General features: G+C 42.4%; 1 protein-coding gene across 2 annotated transcripts in view; it reads right to left on the bottom strand.

Moving 5' to 3' along the window:
• The window catches only part of DCTN5 (dynactin subunit 5), a 28,885-nt gene extending 13,427 nt beyond the window's left edge, over positions 1–15,458 (bottom strand). The window contains exons 1-5 of one of the 2 annotated variants that reach the window (XM_049638434.1): positions 15,296–15,458; positions 14,468–14,536; positions 9,999–10,117; positions 6,824–6,935; positions 2,229–2,331 (exon numbers count right to left, since the gene is read on the bottom strand). In XM_049638434.1, the coding sequence (XP_049494391.1) occupies positions 2,229–2,331; positions 6,824–6,935; positions 9,999–10,117; positions 14,468–14,536; positions 15,296–15,343 (451 nt within the window). In that variant the 5' untranslated portion in view covers positions 15,344–15,458. The remainder of the gene's footprint in view (positions 1–2,228; positions 2,332–6,823; positions 6,936–9,998; positions 10,118–14,467; positions 14,537–15,295) is intronic. The other variant, XM_049638433.1, reaches the window with a different exon arrangement.
• Between the last annotated feature and the right edge of the window lie 36 nt (positions 15,459–15,494).

The raw sequence follows: 15,494 nt of genomic DNA, 5'->3' as shown, positions 1-15,494 counted from the left end.
ACATCACACATACAAGAACAAATACATGCACTTGCATATATAGAAAGAGAAAGTAACAGGTACAAGGGAAAAAAGGTCTTAAAAATACAAAATTCTCACAGGAACTGTTTACAAATGAACAGCCACGTTAGATTTGCAAGCCTATGTTTGGTCTGCATAGTATTTAATCTTTTTAAAAAGTTAGCCAACATTTAAAAGTCCAGGGATATCACATAAAAATTCAGATTTTTAGCTCCTCATGAAACATCAGATCTCACCATGTTAGGTTTGTATTCTTAGATAGCTACGACAGGCTATTACTTCAGTCACTTCTGTCTGACTCCTGTAGGCAATTTTGGCCAACATTCTTTCCAGATGGTTTGTCTTTCACTTTGTTCCACTAGTCAGTTTCGTGCAGTGGAGCCCTCCAAAAATGTGCCAGTCTTCCTGCAGCCCTACCTACGCCTCTTTATTAAAGATGGAGATTTCCAACAGCAGTATCAAGATAGTTAGCATGTTTGTGAAACTACTGCAAATGAACACGGGAAGCATCTTGTCACAGTGCAGAAAGTACAGGATTCTAAATAAGGGGTCTCAAGTGCTAGTCAAGGCTTTCCCACAAACCAGCTCTGACCCCGTGGACACCCACACCTTTCTATTTCCCCCATCTACGCAATGATCTCTAAGGTCTCAGGCAGCTTGAATCCTCCATCAGAACCTCTAAAACACAGTGCTTATTTGGATTTCAAATACGAAGTGGTGCCTCCCTGCCTCTGCCATTGGTGTCCAAAGACCATAGGTGGTGCTAAGGACCTTGAAAAAGTTAAAAGAGATCAAGATATTTCTCTGGCGGGGCTCCTGGGTGGCTCAGTCAGTTGAGCATCTGACTTCTGCTCAGGTCATGATATCACGGTTTGTGGGTTTGAGCCCCACATCGGGCTTTGCACTGACAGCATAGCCTGCTTTGGATTCTGTCTCCCTCTCTCTCTGCCCCTCCCCTGCTCTCTCTCTGAACAATAAATAAACATTAAAAAAAAAAAAAAAAGGATATTTCTCGGGCAATATGCTTCTCACCTCAGAGCAGATACCTGTTTGACAATGAACCTAAAACAACTGTAAGGGCTGTTCTGATCCGCACTTGCTAAGAATGATTAAGCTTTTCCACAATGGGAACCCCATAAGGGAGAATGACTCAGCAGGGCTCTCCTTCCTACTCTGCAAAGGCAAAAGTGCACCAAAGGGCAGAATGGTCAACTTCTTCCCCAAAGAATCTGAGTGGATGATTCTGTACATCTTTGAAACTCACAGTCGATGGTCTGAGTAATGAGTTTTTTAATTGGAAAAACAACTAAACCACTCAGTGGTAGATCTCATATACTGTCAAATCTCTCTCTACATAGCATCATCCACCTGTGAATCTCTGGGGTGCCTCTGTACATGCTGCATGAGTTCAACCACATAAAACAACACAGAAAAGAGACTGTCTTGGACTGGGGGCAGGGGACATGAGGTTTTCTTCTTCCTTCTGTTTTCCAGTGTTTTCCAAGTTTTCTAGGAGGAGAGTGTAGGACTTTTGTTTGCTCACAGGTTTGGCCACTTGGAACTCTGAGCTCATGAGGGCTTTACCTGAGGGCATTCTGTCAGCCAAGGTCGAGATGGGATATATTTGCTCTTCTCGGGTGTCCTAGTGCTATCATTGGCCTTAGACTGTTTTATGTCAACTTTTCAGGTTGGACATTCCTTGGCAGTGTGGAAGTACAAACCCCCAGCCAACATGAAGCCATAGTTAGAATTCTGTGGACAGACTTTTCTTTTTCCACCCAGAGCCCAGGCCAAGAGAGACTTGCGTCTTTGTGCCTTTTTCCTGTCTAGTAGCAGGTTTATTCTATATCAACTTTTTATTGAGAGCTCACCCTTCAGGAAGATCTCTCCACCACGCGTGAATGTAAGGCTTTATCTCTGGTCCCCACAGCAGTATCAAACCCTAAACCACTCTATTATGAAGATGCATAAACCTAAACATGCTTATGGTATGGGTGTACTTTCCTCTTTGCTTGAAATTTCCTGGTGAACCCAATTACACATTTAAAAAGATACTGGTTACGTTTTAGATAGCATTTCAAGGGAATCTGTCGCAGGAGCATCTTTTAAATGAGCTAGATCAACATATTGTCAGAGACAGAAGTTGCACCCATTATTTTTCTGACGGAAAAAGAACTTGAGCTTTGAATATCAACACCCAAGCTTACCTGGGCAGCCGGAGAAGACAGTGAATGGCGGCACCACAGTTTCTGGGGGTAAAACTGTGTTGTCAAGAATTTTGCAGCAATCTTTCAATACACACCGGCGCCCCTGAAATGAAAATCTTGTCACTAAGAAACAGATCAGGAAATGGAGTACAAGTTGTCCGATCTGCTGTGTAGAAAGCTATTTTGTATTTTCTCCATTCCTGATATCATACCACAGACAGGGACAATGGCAAGAGGTTTGGCCACAGTTCTCTACTTTGGGTGGCATTTGACAAGCAGGAGGAGGTAGGGGTGTTAGTGTGTGCGAGTGTGAGTGTGTGTGCACACGTGTGTGTGTGTGTGTGTGTGTGTGTACGTGTGAACTCAGGGAGGGGGTATGCTAGGGACAGTTCAGGTTATCTTAAGCATTATAGACTGAAATTCAGTCTTCCAAGAATTGTACAATTTCCTTTCCTTTTTCTTTTTTTGTCATTTAGTGGACATCTATCATTTTGCTTGTCCAACATTTGTTCCCCTTTCTTCTGGTAACAGAACCTATATTGACCCTTGGTTACCACCCCCTGCCCATCACAGTCCCCTATCCTAACCCCAAACTCCAAGCCTGGCCATGGCAACTGGTTTAGGGAATGAGCCAGATCAGTCTGATGAATCTGAACATCAGGGCTTTTGCTGGGACTACTGGGAAAAGAAGCTCTTTCCAATGGAGTTTCCGAGAATAGGACAGATGCCTGGACCAGCTGTGTTGTTTCCATAAGGGAAAAACCTGCCTGAAAGTCTCCTAGAGGAAAGTGGGAAAGAGAAGGAGACTAATTCTCATGACATCAGTTGAACCCCTGAAGCCATTTTGTGCACAGAATTAGGATCTACTTCTGTACTCTTGGTTCATATCAGCCAATATGTTCATTTTGAAGGTTTCAGCCAAGCCTTATGCTTGACTTTATCCACTGCCTTCACTTTTCAATTCTGCCATAACCCACAGAGTTCTGAGGGCAAGAAATAAGGTCTGGTAGATTCATCCGTTTCATGGGTTAAGGCAAAGGAGAGGCTTCTATATACAGATTAGCATTGTGCCTCAGACTACCTGCAAACTAAATGAAAGTTTTGGTCTTTATTGACTGCATTTACATTACCAGGCCCTATGAGTTCACTTGTGTTTTGGTCAGTTGGTCTGATAAAGCACATTTGGCTGACAATGTGGAATTCTTAACTATCAGGACAATGCTAATGTATCCAGATCTCAGATTTTACCAAAGGATATGAAAGCTATATAAAAAATTTCCCCATTACTAAACACCCAAATTGGACACCTAGGTGGCTCAGTTGGTTGAGCATCTGCTATCAGCTCAGGTTATGATCTCAGAGTTTGTGCTTTTAAGCCCTGCATCGGGCTTACTGCTGTCAGCACAGAGCCTACTTCAGAGCTTCTATTCCCCTCTCTCTCTGTCCCTTCCCCACTGTGTGCTCTCTCTCAAATATACACAAAACATTAAAAATAAATAAATAAGTACCCAAATCATAGGTATTTCCAGGAATTTCCAGGTAGATTGCCACATGAGTTTTTTAAAAAGCTTATACCTCTAAGTCTGAATTTTTTAAGTGACTGCTAAGCTGTCTCTGGCTAGTGGACAATAGCCTTGGCAATACCTGACAATATCTGTAGCTCAGAAACAAGTTGCAGCTGTAGCTCTTCGTTCACTCTTAGAAAGTTCTCTCCCATAATTGCCTCCTATTGGCAATTTCTTTTTTTTTTTAATTTATTTATTTTTGAGAAAGAGAGAGTATATACATGCATGCACAAGCAGGGGAGGGGCAAAGAGAGGGAGGGAGAGAGAGAATCCCAAGCAGGCTTCGTGCTGTCAGCATAGAGCCTGACGCAGGGCTCAATCTCACGAACCGTGAGATCATGATCTGAGCTGAAATCGAAAGCTGGATGCTTAACCAAATGAGCCACCCAGGCACCCCTAATGGCAATTTCAAAAATACAGCAGCCAGCCAGCTCCCCTGGTGATTTCCAAATGAACTCAAAGACATCCTACGGCACCTAAGCTCCTAATAATACAGACTAAGCACATGGGGCACTGAGTGAAATGAAACAGAATATGCTGCGTCAGACATGCTACACTCACATATAGGGAATCTGCAGACAAAGGGTCCTAGGAAAAGAGCAATGTGAATAAAACTTTGCTCTGTGTATCACCAGCCACCACACCTGCTGTAGTAGGCACCTGCCGAGTCCACTAGCTAGCCATTCTGCTGACTCAGACAAATGATGCTTAATCAGCTTTCAGAGCATTCTGGGAAAACTGATCAATTAAGTAGCAGCAAAAGTAAAAACGCCAGTACTTCTTAGGCATGAGTGGATTGGCAACAGATGAAGAGGTTAAAAGCTGAAACTACTTCTTTATTCTTTCGTGGTGAACTTTTCAAGGAGGAGTCAAGAACTACGTGTTACCACTATTACAGCTACCTTTATCTCCTTATACAAGTTATTTAGCATCTCTGAGCCTTGGTTTCCTCATCTGTGAAACAGGACATAAAACCAAACCTGCAGGGATGCTCTGAGGATTAGAGATAATAAATGCAAAGCTCACAGTACAATAACGATGCCTGTTAAGATTGCTTGTTAGTCTTTACCTGTAAGCATTCAGGCAGTTCTGATTGACATCTATACCTTCACACATCCAAACAAGAGTTAGAACACCAAATGGGTGCTAGAGGAAGGATCTGTGGGTCATGAGGTCAGCTGGACTCAAAGAATTCCTGCTAGCTCTGAGATTCTAGAATTCTAAAAGAATTTTTCTCTTGAGATTACTTGAGGATTTGTAAAGGCTCAGCAAATAAATACTGCCAATACCCAACAGTGACTATTTCATGAACTGATGTATCAAAAAGTGGCCTAAAAAGCAAAATACAGGACAAGAAGACTAGAATTCCCTAAGCACTGGGAAGAGCATTTGGATCTCAACATTTCAGATATTTTGCTCTGGGGATAAAGGACAGGACTAACACCTAGGCTACTATGAGGATGTCATCACTTTGCTGCAGAAAATGTCAGAAAAAATCCAGCTGTGGGGTGCCTGGGTGGCTCAGTCAGTTAAGTATCCGACTTTGGCTCAGGTCATGATTTCATGGTTTGTGGGTTTGAGCCCCGAGACAACACAGAGCCTGCTTGGGATTCTCCCTTTCTCTTTGCTCCTCCCTGATTCATGCGCTCTCTCTCTCTCTCTCTCTCAAAGTAAATAAACTTAAAAAAAGAAAAGAAAGAAAAAAAGAAAAAGAAAAATCTAACCATGGCTTAGAAAACCAACTCTTGTTGGACAGGATGAGTTTCACTATTTTCCCCCTTCAACATCATGTCAAACTAAAGACTCTCTGTCTCTGATACATACAAAGGGACTCCTTTGGAGGAGAATGGTTGGCAAAACAACAACTTCCCTTAATTATGACTAACCAAGTCAGATTTCCACAGTCATGTGGCTCTCCACTACATGGTCCATCTTTGCTTGTGGCTTGTGGAATGTGACTGCATGGTTTCAGGATGTATTTTTTAATTTGTTTATTTATTTATTTTGAGAGAGAGAGAGAGAGAGAGACATCATGAGCAGGGGAGGGACACAGAGAAAGAGAGAGGAGAGAGAATCCCAAGTAGGCTCATGCTATCAGCTCAGTTCAATTCACGTGGGAGTCAAACTCATGAACCATGAGATCATGACCTGAGCCAAATCAAGAGTCAGACGCTTAACCAACCGAGCCACCCAGGAACCCCAGATTCAGCAAGTATTCTGATACTTGAGTCTTGTCCAGAGCAGAGGGCTGCCTCTGCATTATTGGGAACAGCCATTTAAAAACATGAAAAGTTCTTGGCTTTCCCAAGAATCTAGAATTTGGGTACAAATTTAAAATATAGGAAACATCTTCCCTAAACCTTAAGGCAGTTCAGCTCCAGTCATTAATATTCTCACCCAGGATGTTCTCCTAAATCCCAACTGAAATCAAGCTCTTCATCTATGAAATACTAAGAAATCCAAATCTGTAAAGCCACGGCTGGATGTAACAAGTGGATGCCAAGGCTCTTATGGACCAGGGTCCTACAGGTTCCACTGAGAAAGGGCCACTTGTACCCTGCACACCCATCACCCTGAGCTACCTGCACTTTGCCTAATGTCATCCCCTTTGACCCACTAGACTGTACATTCCTGGAGGTAAGGCAACAGGTAGGCCATAGAATCGGCATGGCTATTCATGCCGCCTGGGTTCGAATCCCAGCTCTACCACTTAATAGCCCTGTCAAATCCCCTAATATCTAAGGTCTTCAGGCTTCTCACTCACAAATAGGGATAATAATAGTACTATCACCCTTGGATGGTTATGAGGGTCAAATAAGATCATCAAAGGAAAGTTCAACATCATATAGAAGAGGTTTGGTAAAGTTTAGCCATGATTTTTAATGCCTAAAAAACTCCAAATCCAACAATTCCAGTAGGCCAGAAACTACTTCTACCCTCCTCGGTCACAAAAGTGGAGGCCCACTGATGTGAGGGACGTGAGCTTGAGGGGATGGGAGGACATTTAGCCAGCCAAGACATCATACTCACAATCACACAGTTCTTGCCAACGTGAACGTAAGAGCCAATCTGAGCTGCGTTGACCACACAATCTTCCTCAATAAAGACATGGTCCCCGATATGTAAAGGAAAAAATGCAACACTAGAGAAGGAAAAGATGAACAAACAAAAAAAAGTCAAGGTGATGTGCTCTTGGTAGAGGTTTATAGAACTACAGACCATATTCTCAACTTCATCGTCTCGTCTTAATAAGACTGCTCCTAGTAAGGAAAGAACTCTCAGGCTAGGGGAATTCTATAATGTTGAAGATGAATGTGATTACTAGCTCAAAATCAGAAATATTAGACCAGGCAGTGTGCAAAGAAACAGCAAGGCAGAAGGAGCAAGACCTTCCAAGCTAAAAGAGCTGGCACCAAATGAATGAATGTTTTGCTCATTCCTGCCTCCTTGAAAATGCTCATAGGTCACATTTTCAGTAATCTGCTCTACAGGGCTTCAAGGAACTGACATCAGGTTTTGAGGATGTATTTTCTAGCATTCAGCATTCCAAACATTTGTATATTCACTGATTTTCCTGAATGCCTACTATATGCCAGACTCTACGCTAGGGAACTGGAGATATAATAGCAAGCAAAAGGTACATAACCCTGCCCACGAGGAGCTTGCAATCAAGAGAAGAGAGATTAAATAAATGATTATCTAAGTAATTAATTACAACTGTGATTAGTGCTACAGACGAAAAGCACCAAGATATGAGAGTATACAATGAGAGTATGTAACTACCTAAATTGGTAGTTTGGTAAAAGTTTAACTGAAAGTGATACGTAAGCCAAGACTTGAAGGATGAGTAGGAGTCAGGAGGCTTTCTCCAGACTACTGACATCATTCCCATTCTCTAGGATTCCTCAAATGTCATGGACAGGGGTTCTAGGATCGCATTTACAGGTAACTTCAATACATTGGGATATAAAATATTTGGACTGGAACTAAAATAAAGTAGTTGGATGCTCACTGGCTCTTTCTAGTCCTGCGTTCTATTTTGTCAGGAATATTTTATTGGAGACGGTATCTGTCCTCTGAGGACGTATAATTTATTTAAATCTTCCTTAATCCATTCGTATTTTTGATCTGCACCCCTTGTGTGACAATGAATTCCTTGATCTCATCACAGTCTACAGCAGAACCATCATTTAATTTTAAATTAAAAATTCCAGGGACGCCTGGGTGGCTCAGTCAGTTAAGTGTCCAACTCTTGATCTCAGTTCAGGTCATGATCTCAGGGTTTGTGAGTTTGAGCCCTGTGTCGGGCTCTGCAGTGACAGTGCAGAGCCTGCTTGGGATTCTCTCCCTCTCTCTCTGCCCCACTCCCACTCATGTTTTCTCTCTCTCTCAAAATATATAAACTTAAAAATTAATTAATTAATTAAAATTCCAAACCTGATATTCTTATCTGGTTCTATTTTCTATTATCTAGTTCTGGTATTGAGATATGTGGGACAGGAGTGGGGAGAATCCACACACACTCTCTCTTTTTTTTCATGTTTTTTATTTTGAGAGAGAGAGAGAGACAACACACACAAGCAGGGGAGGGGCAGAGAGAGGAGAGAGAGAATCCCAAGCAGGTTCCATGCTCAGCACAGAGCCTGACATGAGGCTTGATCTCATGAATTGTGAGATCATGACCTGAGCCGAAATCAAGAGTTGGAAGCCCAACTGACTGAGCCATCCAGGCACCCCCAAACTCACTTACTATTCATGTGTTGCTAGTTACACTTTTGTACTTATGTATTTCTCATGTGGACTATTCTCATTTATATATCCTTCCAATTCACTAATAAACCCCATGTTTATTATTTATTCTCGGTGCTTTCCTGGGACCATATCCAGCCCAGTAATGCCATTATCAGAAGGGAAAGTCAACAACTCCAACAGAGTACCTGTCACAGTATGGAATCACAAAAGGCTACCAAGAGGTTTTCTAGTTTTCCCCCAATTGCCTTCTGAGCTAATGAGCAAATGTTTTCATGTGAATGACTTACAGACTCCCTGCTCTAATTCCTGTATGTAATGGAAAGTCTGGAGTCTGACCTCATTCTGAGGAATGCAGGATCATTTCTGCATGTTCCTAGGTATTACAGTCTCAGTTGGTTGCTCTGTTCTCTGTTCCTCCCTAACCATGTACATAGCCCTATGACAGGAGCGTGACATTATGCAGTGGCTATCACATTACACTATCATATTTTATAGTAGCCATCTATTTATGTAATTGTTTCTCCCACTAGGTTTTGAGAACTTTGAGGCAGGAATGCAATTTCACCCATCTTTACGTACCCAGCTTGTATCCTACTGACTGACATAAAAAAAGCACTCAGTAAATGCTTGCTGACTTACTCAATAACATGCAGACGGTGCCACAGGTAGAAGCCAGGAGGGAAAAGAGGGAGAGGCAAAAACAAAAAACAAATAAACCAAAGCCCAAAACCAGCACATTAGGCATAGTGGACAGTTTTCCTGCCCTGTCCATGTCCTTTCTTGGGCAATCTTTATTCTTGGGCCCACAGTGGGCCTGACCTGACCCTGCCCTCCAGGTCACAACTGTTAAGACAGGGGTGGAGCACTCAACTCAAGCTGAGCCAATCAGATTTCCTCTCCCAAGATTTTGGAAATAAGACCTAAAATCCTTGGTCGGTATCCACTGAAGCTTAAATGGAGAATAGATATAAGTTAGGGGCTGAGGCAGCAAGGTTGGCTTCGTGAGAAATGGGGGAAGACAAAGCCAATGTACAAGAGAGGGGAGGGAAGCAGAAACACAGAGACAAGGACAAATAAGAAACAGTATAATCTCAGTAAGAGAGCGAAAGACCAGTCATCGTGATTCTGTCTAGCTGTCCAGGCACAGGCTCTAGTCCCTTGTGAGGCCTGGCACCTTCTCCTACCCTGAGATTCCATTAAATATGCCCCTGTCTCTTTTGCCAGAACCCCCTTTGCTTTTTTTTTCTAGGTTAAGTGGATTCTGTTTCTGGGAACCAACCAACAACTAAACTAAGACCACCACCACCAGAGTTGTGTTCATCAGAGTGAAGTCTTCTTTCATGTCCCAAACAATAGCACAGCCCTGCTCCTCACACCACACCTCAACACACGGAACACGCCACCAGTAGCAGATTCTTGCCCAAGACCCAAACAAGGTAATTAAATTGCATACCCTTTGCTGAATTTCTTGAAAGGCGGCCTTATGACACTCCGGCTTTTCACAACGCAATGACGTCCAACTCTCACATTTGCCAGATCCCCTCGGATAATACAGTCGTTCATCACAATGGTCTACAAAACAAAGCACATTTAAAAAATAACTACCAGTACAGCTGAAAACACAACAGAAAAGAGTAGGTAGCAAGACACCTACTGAAGTTATGTTTTGATCTACTGAGTAACGTGTTCTGGCAAAAGGGATAACTTGTAAGGTAAAAAGAATGGCCTTCATAACACTGATTTAGTTGAAGAGGTTCCCCGTATATCCCACAAATAGGACTCACTGAATAAACAGATGTTTGCTGAGAATATGGTATCCCCTGAGTTCACTTACCTCCTCAGGTTCACTTGGTTCCACCTCCCCCAAGCCTGACCTGCTACTTGCTCAGTGAAAGTCCAGGCTGCCCCTACCTTTGTCCGACCTCCCAATACTACTATCTTCAACTTCATGCTCCCACAGGTAGACCTACTGAGTTTCTGGTTCCTCTTCCCAACTCTAGACTCAGATGAAGTGCTACGCTGCAGGGTATATCCAGCTTCCCCAAAGATTGCCTGGATGGGCTGCAGGGTGGATAATGTAATCAGAAGTTTGGGGGGGATTAATGCCCCATGCTTAGTAAAGAGTAGGCATTCTTGAAATGTCTTTTGAATAAATGAATAAATAGGGTAAAAAAAAAAAAAAAAAGAGGGGCGCCTGGGTGGCACAGTCGGTTAAGCGTCCGACTTCAGCCAGGTCACGATCTCGCGGTCCGTGAGTTCGAGCCCCGCGTCAGGCTCTGGGCTGATGGCTCAGAGCCTGGAGCCTGCTTCCGATTCTGTGTCTCCCTCTCTCTCTGCCCCTCCCCCGTTCATGCTCTGTCTCTCTCTGTCCCAAAAATAAATAAAAAACGTTGAAAAAAAAAATTAAAAAAAAAAAATGGGCACACTTTATTATATGTAAATTATACCTCAATAAAGATAATTTTTCATTTATTTTTTTATTGTCTTTTTCTAAATATAATTTATTGTCAAGTTAGCTAACATATGGTGTATACGGTGTGTTCTTGGCTTCAGGAGTAGATTCCCATGATTCATTGCTTACATATAACACCCAGTGCTCATCACAACAAGTGTCCTCCTCAATGCCCATCACCCATTTTCCCCTCCCCGTCATCAACCCTCAGTTTGTTCTCTGTATTTAAGAGTCTCCTATGGTTGGGGTGCCTAGGTGGCTCAGTTGGTTGAGCATCCAACTTTGGCTCAGGTCATGATCTCAGAGCTCGTGAGTTCGAGCCCCGCATCGGGCTCTGTGCTGACAGCTCAGAGTCTGGAGCCTGCTTCGGATTCTGTCTCTCCCTCTCTCTGCCCTTCCCCAGCTCACACTCTTGTCTCTCTCTCTCCCTCTCAAAAATAAATAAACATTATAAAAAAAAAAGAGTCTCGGGGCGCCTGGGTGGCTCAGTTGGTTAAGCGTCCGACTTCGGCTCAGGTCATGATCTCATGGTCTGTGAGTTCGAGCCCCGCGTCAGGCTCTGTGCTGACAGCTCAGAGCCTGGAGCCTGTTTCAGATTCTGTGTCTCCCTCTCTCTCTGCCCCTCCCCTGTTCACGCTCTGTCTCTCTCTGTCTCAAAAATAAATAAACGTTAAAAAAAAAAAAAAAAAAGAGTCTCTTATGGTTTGCCTCCCTCTCTGTTTGAAACTACCTTTTTCCCCTTCCCTTCCCCCATGATCTTTTGTTAAGTTTCTCAAATTCCACATAGGAGTGAAAACATATATCTGTCTTTCTCTGACTGACTTATTTCACTTAGCGTAATACCCTGCAGTCCCATCCACATTGTTGCAAATGGCAAGATTTCATTCTTTCTCATTACCAAGTATATATAAACATCTTCTTTATCCATTCATCAGTTGACAGACATTTGGGCTCTAATAAAGATAATTTTTAAAATGTTCCCTTATATGGGGGTGCCTGGGTAGCTCCGTCAGTTAAGCATCTGACTCTTGACTTCAGCTCAGATTGTGGTCCTAGGGTCATGGGATTGAGGGATCAAGCCCCATGTTGGGGCTCGCTTAAGATTCTCTCTCTCTCCCCCTCTGCCCCTCTCCTCTGCTTGTTTGCACTCTCTCTCTCAAAATAAAATAAAATTAACCCCTCCTCCCCCCGATTTCCAGTTTCTTTTGAGAAAATCAGAGCTCTGGAAATATAGGCCTATATTCCCACATGGCGACAACCACCTTGAGCTTAACTAGGACCCAGATTCTCCACTTTACCAGGCCCTGCCACTCTGTTGCTGGCACCCAGTCTTCTTTAGCCATCTGATCTCTGTCTACCCCGGGAGAAACTATGACACCTGATATAAGGGCTTAGGAAAATAGAAATTTCAAAATTCTGAAAGGGACAAAACAAAAAACTAGAAACAAAATAACTAATAGGACAGGGGATAAATGGAATGGTACACAGCAGCGAAAATACACAAACCACAGTGAATCTTAGAAACAGAACTGAGAACAATGGTACTTAGTGAGTATGATATGTGTTCCCTATTGTGATTATTCTAATGACTGAGTTTAAAAAAAGTAAGTAACAGAAAGCCAAGTAAAGCTAAACTATCTACATATGTATATACGTAGATAGTTTACACAGATGTAAACATATATATATATATGTATACGTATATGTATTAATTTACATCCTATAACATGGATGAGTCTTGAAGACATTATGCTGAGTGAATAAGCTAGACAAAAAAAGGACAAATATTATATGAATCTACTTATATGACATATCTAGAAAAGGCAAATTCACAGAGACACAAAGTGGATTGAGGTTATTAGAGATGGGGAGTGAGGAGGGAACTGGGGATTATTCCTCAATGGATACAGAGCTTCTGTATGAGTGATGAAAGTTTTGGAAACAGATAGTGGTGATGGTTAAACAGTGGTTGTACATATCCCATTTTATTTTTTTTCAGTATATGAAGTTTATTGTCAAATTGGTTTCCATACAACACCCAGTGCTCATCCCAAAAGCTGCCCTCCTCAATACCCATCACCCACCCTCCCAACATATCACATTTTAAAAAACAAACCTTCCATACAAAATCACAGAAAATGTCCTGAAATTAGCTAAGGGATTTCTAAAAATCCTCCACATGAGTGTTCTAACTCTGTGCAGAAACAGTGTCTATAATTACTAATCATACCTAATTACTGAACTATATTTCTATTAAATCTCATAGTATGATGAGCTAATGGAGACAGTCATTGAGTCTCTACTGAAAAAATCTGTGATTGCTTGATTACAGTGAGACTACTTTCCCTCTGGAAGTTAGAGATGTAACATTTCAAAGAAAATTGGCAGGAAAAAAACCGTGGACTTCAATGTCTGTCAAGCTCAAATATATCTTGGTATTTTCTCTGGTTCTGAAATGTCGTAATATTATTCCCATGTTTATACTCCTCTCTGTGCTATTTCAATTTATTCAGACTACAAGATTCTCAGCCTTTCATATTCCATTTTGCAAATTCGTTTCATAGTTTAGCGTCTTCCTCGAGTCTCAAATCAATTTTAAGAGTTTCAGTTAATACTGAACTATTATTAGTAAACTGTTAATTATATTACTACTACTTTATAGTTTCTTTTTTTTTTAAGTTTATTTACTTCGAGAGATAAAGGGAGAGTGGGGAAGGGGCAGAGAAAGAGAGGGAGAGAGAGAGAGGGAGAAGCAGAGAGAGAGAGAGAGAGAGAGAGAGAGAGAATCCCAAGCAGGCTCTGCACCACCAATGTAGAGCCCAATGCAGGGCTTGAACTCAACTCACGAACTGCAAGATCATAACCTGAACCGAAGTTGGATGCTTAACCGACTAAGCCATCCAGCAGCCCCTACTTTATAGTTTCTACACTAAAATATTTTGTTGCCTATTTATATTTGTATTTAGTGGTTAAGGCACACTACAGCACTTTGCAATAATTTCAGTTCTGGGTGCCACTGTATTTTGTTCCTGGCATAAAGAAAAAAGGTTTTCTGTTGCCTTCTTTCATGGAATCTTTTTTTGTATTCAATAGAATTTGGAGAATGAAAAAAGGAAAATTTTTAGTGAGTTTTTTTTTAATGTTTATTTATTTTTGAGAGAGAGACAGAGCGTGACCAGGGGAGGGCAGAGAGAGAGAGAGTGGGAGACACAGAAGCTGAAGTAGGCTCCAGGCTCCAGTTGTCAGCACACAGCCAGACACAGGGCTCGAACCCACAAACTGCGAGATCATGACCTGAGCCAAAGTCAGAGGTTTAACTGATTGAGCCACCCAGGGGCCCCCCAAAAAGATAATTTTTAAATGCATAGCAACAAATGGGAGATGTGGTAACATATTATCTGTCCTGCTAATGTGATAATTAGTGGACAGAAAGCAAAAGTATGCATCCTGGGGCTGGCTGTGTCTCTTACCTTGCCATTGAGAACGATGTTCTGACTTCCACACAACACAGACTGGCGACTAACTTTGTTTCCAGATGCCTGAAAGGAAAGAGCAGAAAACAGGGGTGAGAAACTAAGCAGGTTCTGGGCTACAAGTTTCCATCTGGAAAGCTCTCCTATTGGAGAGAAAAAGTACTTGAAATGTGATGTAGTCTTCAATGGAATGAGTCCGGCATATTAACAAAGCAAGGATGGATTAGGAAACTGGAGACTCCAGGAATGGATCCAGAATTTGGATGTGGTAGGTCTAGAGCCCACTAACATTAGTGACATTGATTCAAGTCTCAGTTCTATACTTACAGCCCTAAATCCAGGATAATGACTTTACCCATATCAGAGGTACAAGAATTCAGTAAAGAAATAATAATAGCAATGACGACTGAGCACTTACCCTACCTGGAGCAATTTACACGCATCATGTATTGACTCCAAAGAACCTAACCGTCTTTTAACACATGGTAACAAAGAACGACACATTAGCTTAAAAGAAACAAAACAAAAAACAAAAAACTCTGAAAGGCCCGAAGCCTGGAATTGCTATTAGTATTAGGGTGGATGAGACGTATCCTGCTTTCTGCAAGGCATTTTATCTCTACGATGAAATCATGAATAAATTTAAAAAGCCTAAACTGGCCATGCAGGGAATAAGTAACAAAGCTGAGCCATTCACGAAGTGATCCTATGTAATCTCGGACTAAACGCCAAAGCGACCCGGGGTGGGGCAGGGGCAGGAGGGGGGCACCAGCCTCAAAGGGACGCAGGCTTGGAAACGGGAGAAAGATGCCTGGATAAGCGCACCGTCTCGATGTACTCCGACTTGTTATAAAGCAGCTCGCCCAACTCCATTGCCACCAACTTCTTTCCGCAGCTCCGGCTCCTGTCAAAGCCTGCCGGCCGGTCAGTCTGACTGGGATTCGGACTACTTCCGGCCGCTCCTCCACTTCCGCCCTGGGCGTCCGGCGCTCTCATCCGCAGCTCGGCTCTCCTCTAGGCGGCC

This window comes from Panthera uncia, chromosome E3 (assembly GCF_023721935.1).
Source record: "Panthera uncia isolate 11264 chromosome E3, Puncia_PCG_1.0, whole genome shotgun sequence".
Classification (NCBI taxonomy): Eukaryota; Metazoa; Chordata; class Mammalia; order Carnivora; family Felidae; genus Panthera; species Panthera uncia.
Note: the sequence above shows the minus strand (reverse complement) of the source record. Positions and strands in the feature narration are given on the sequence as shown.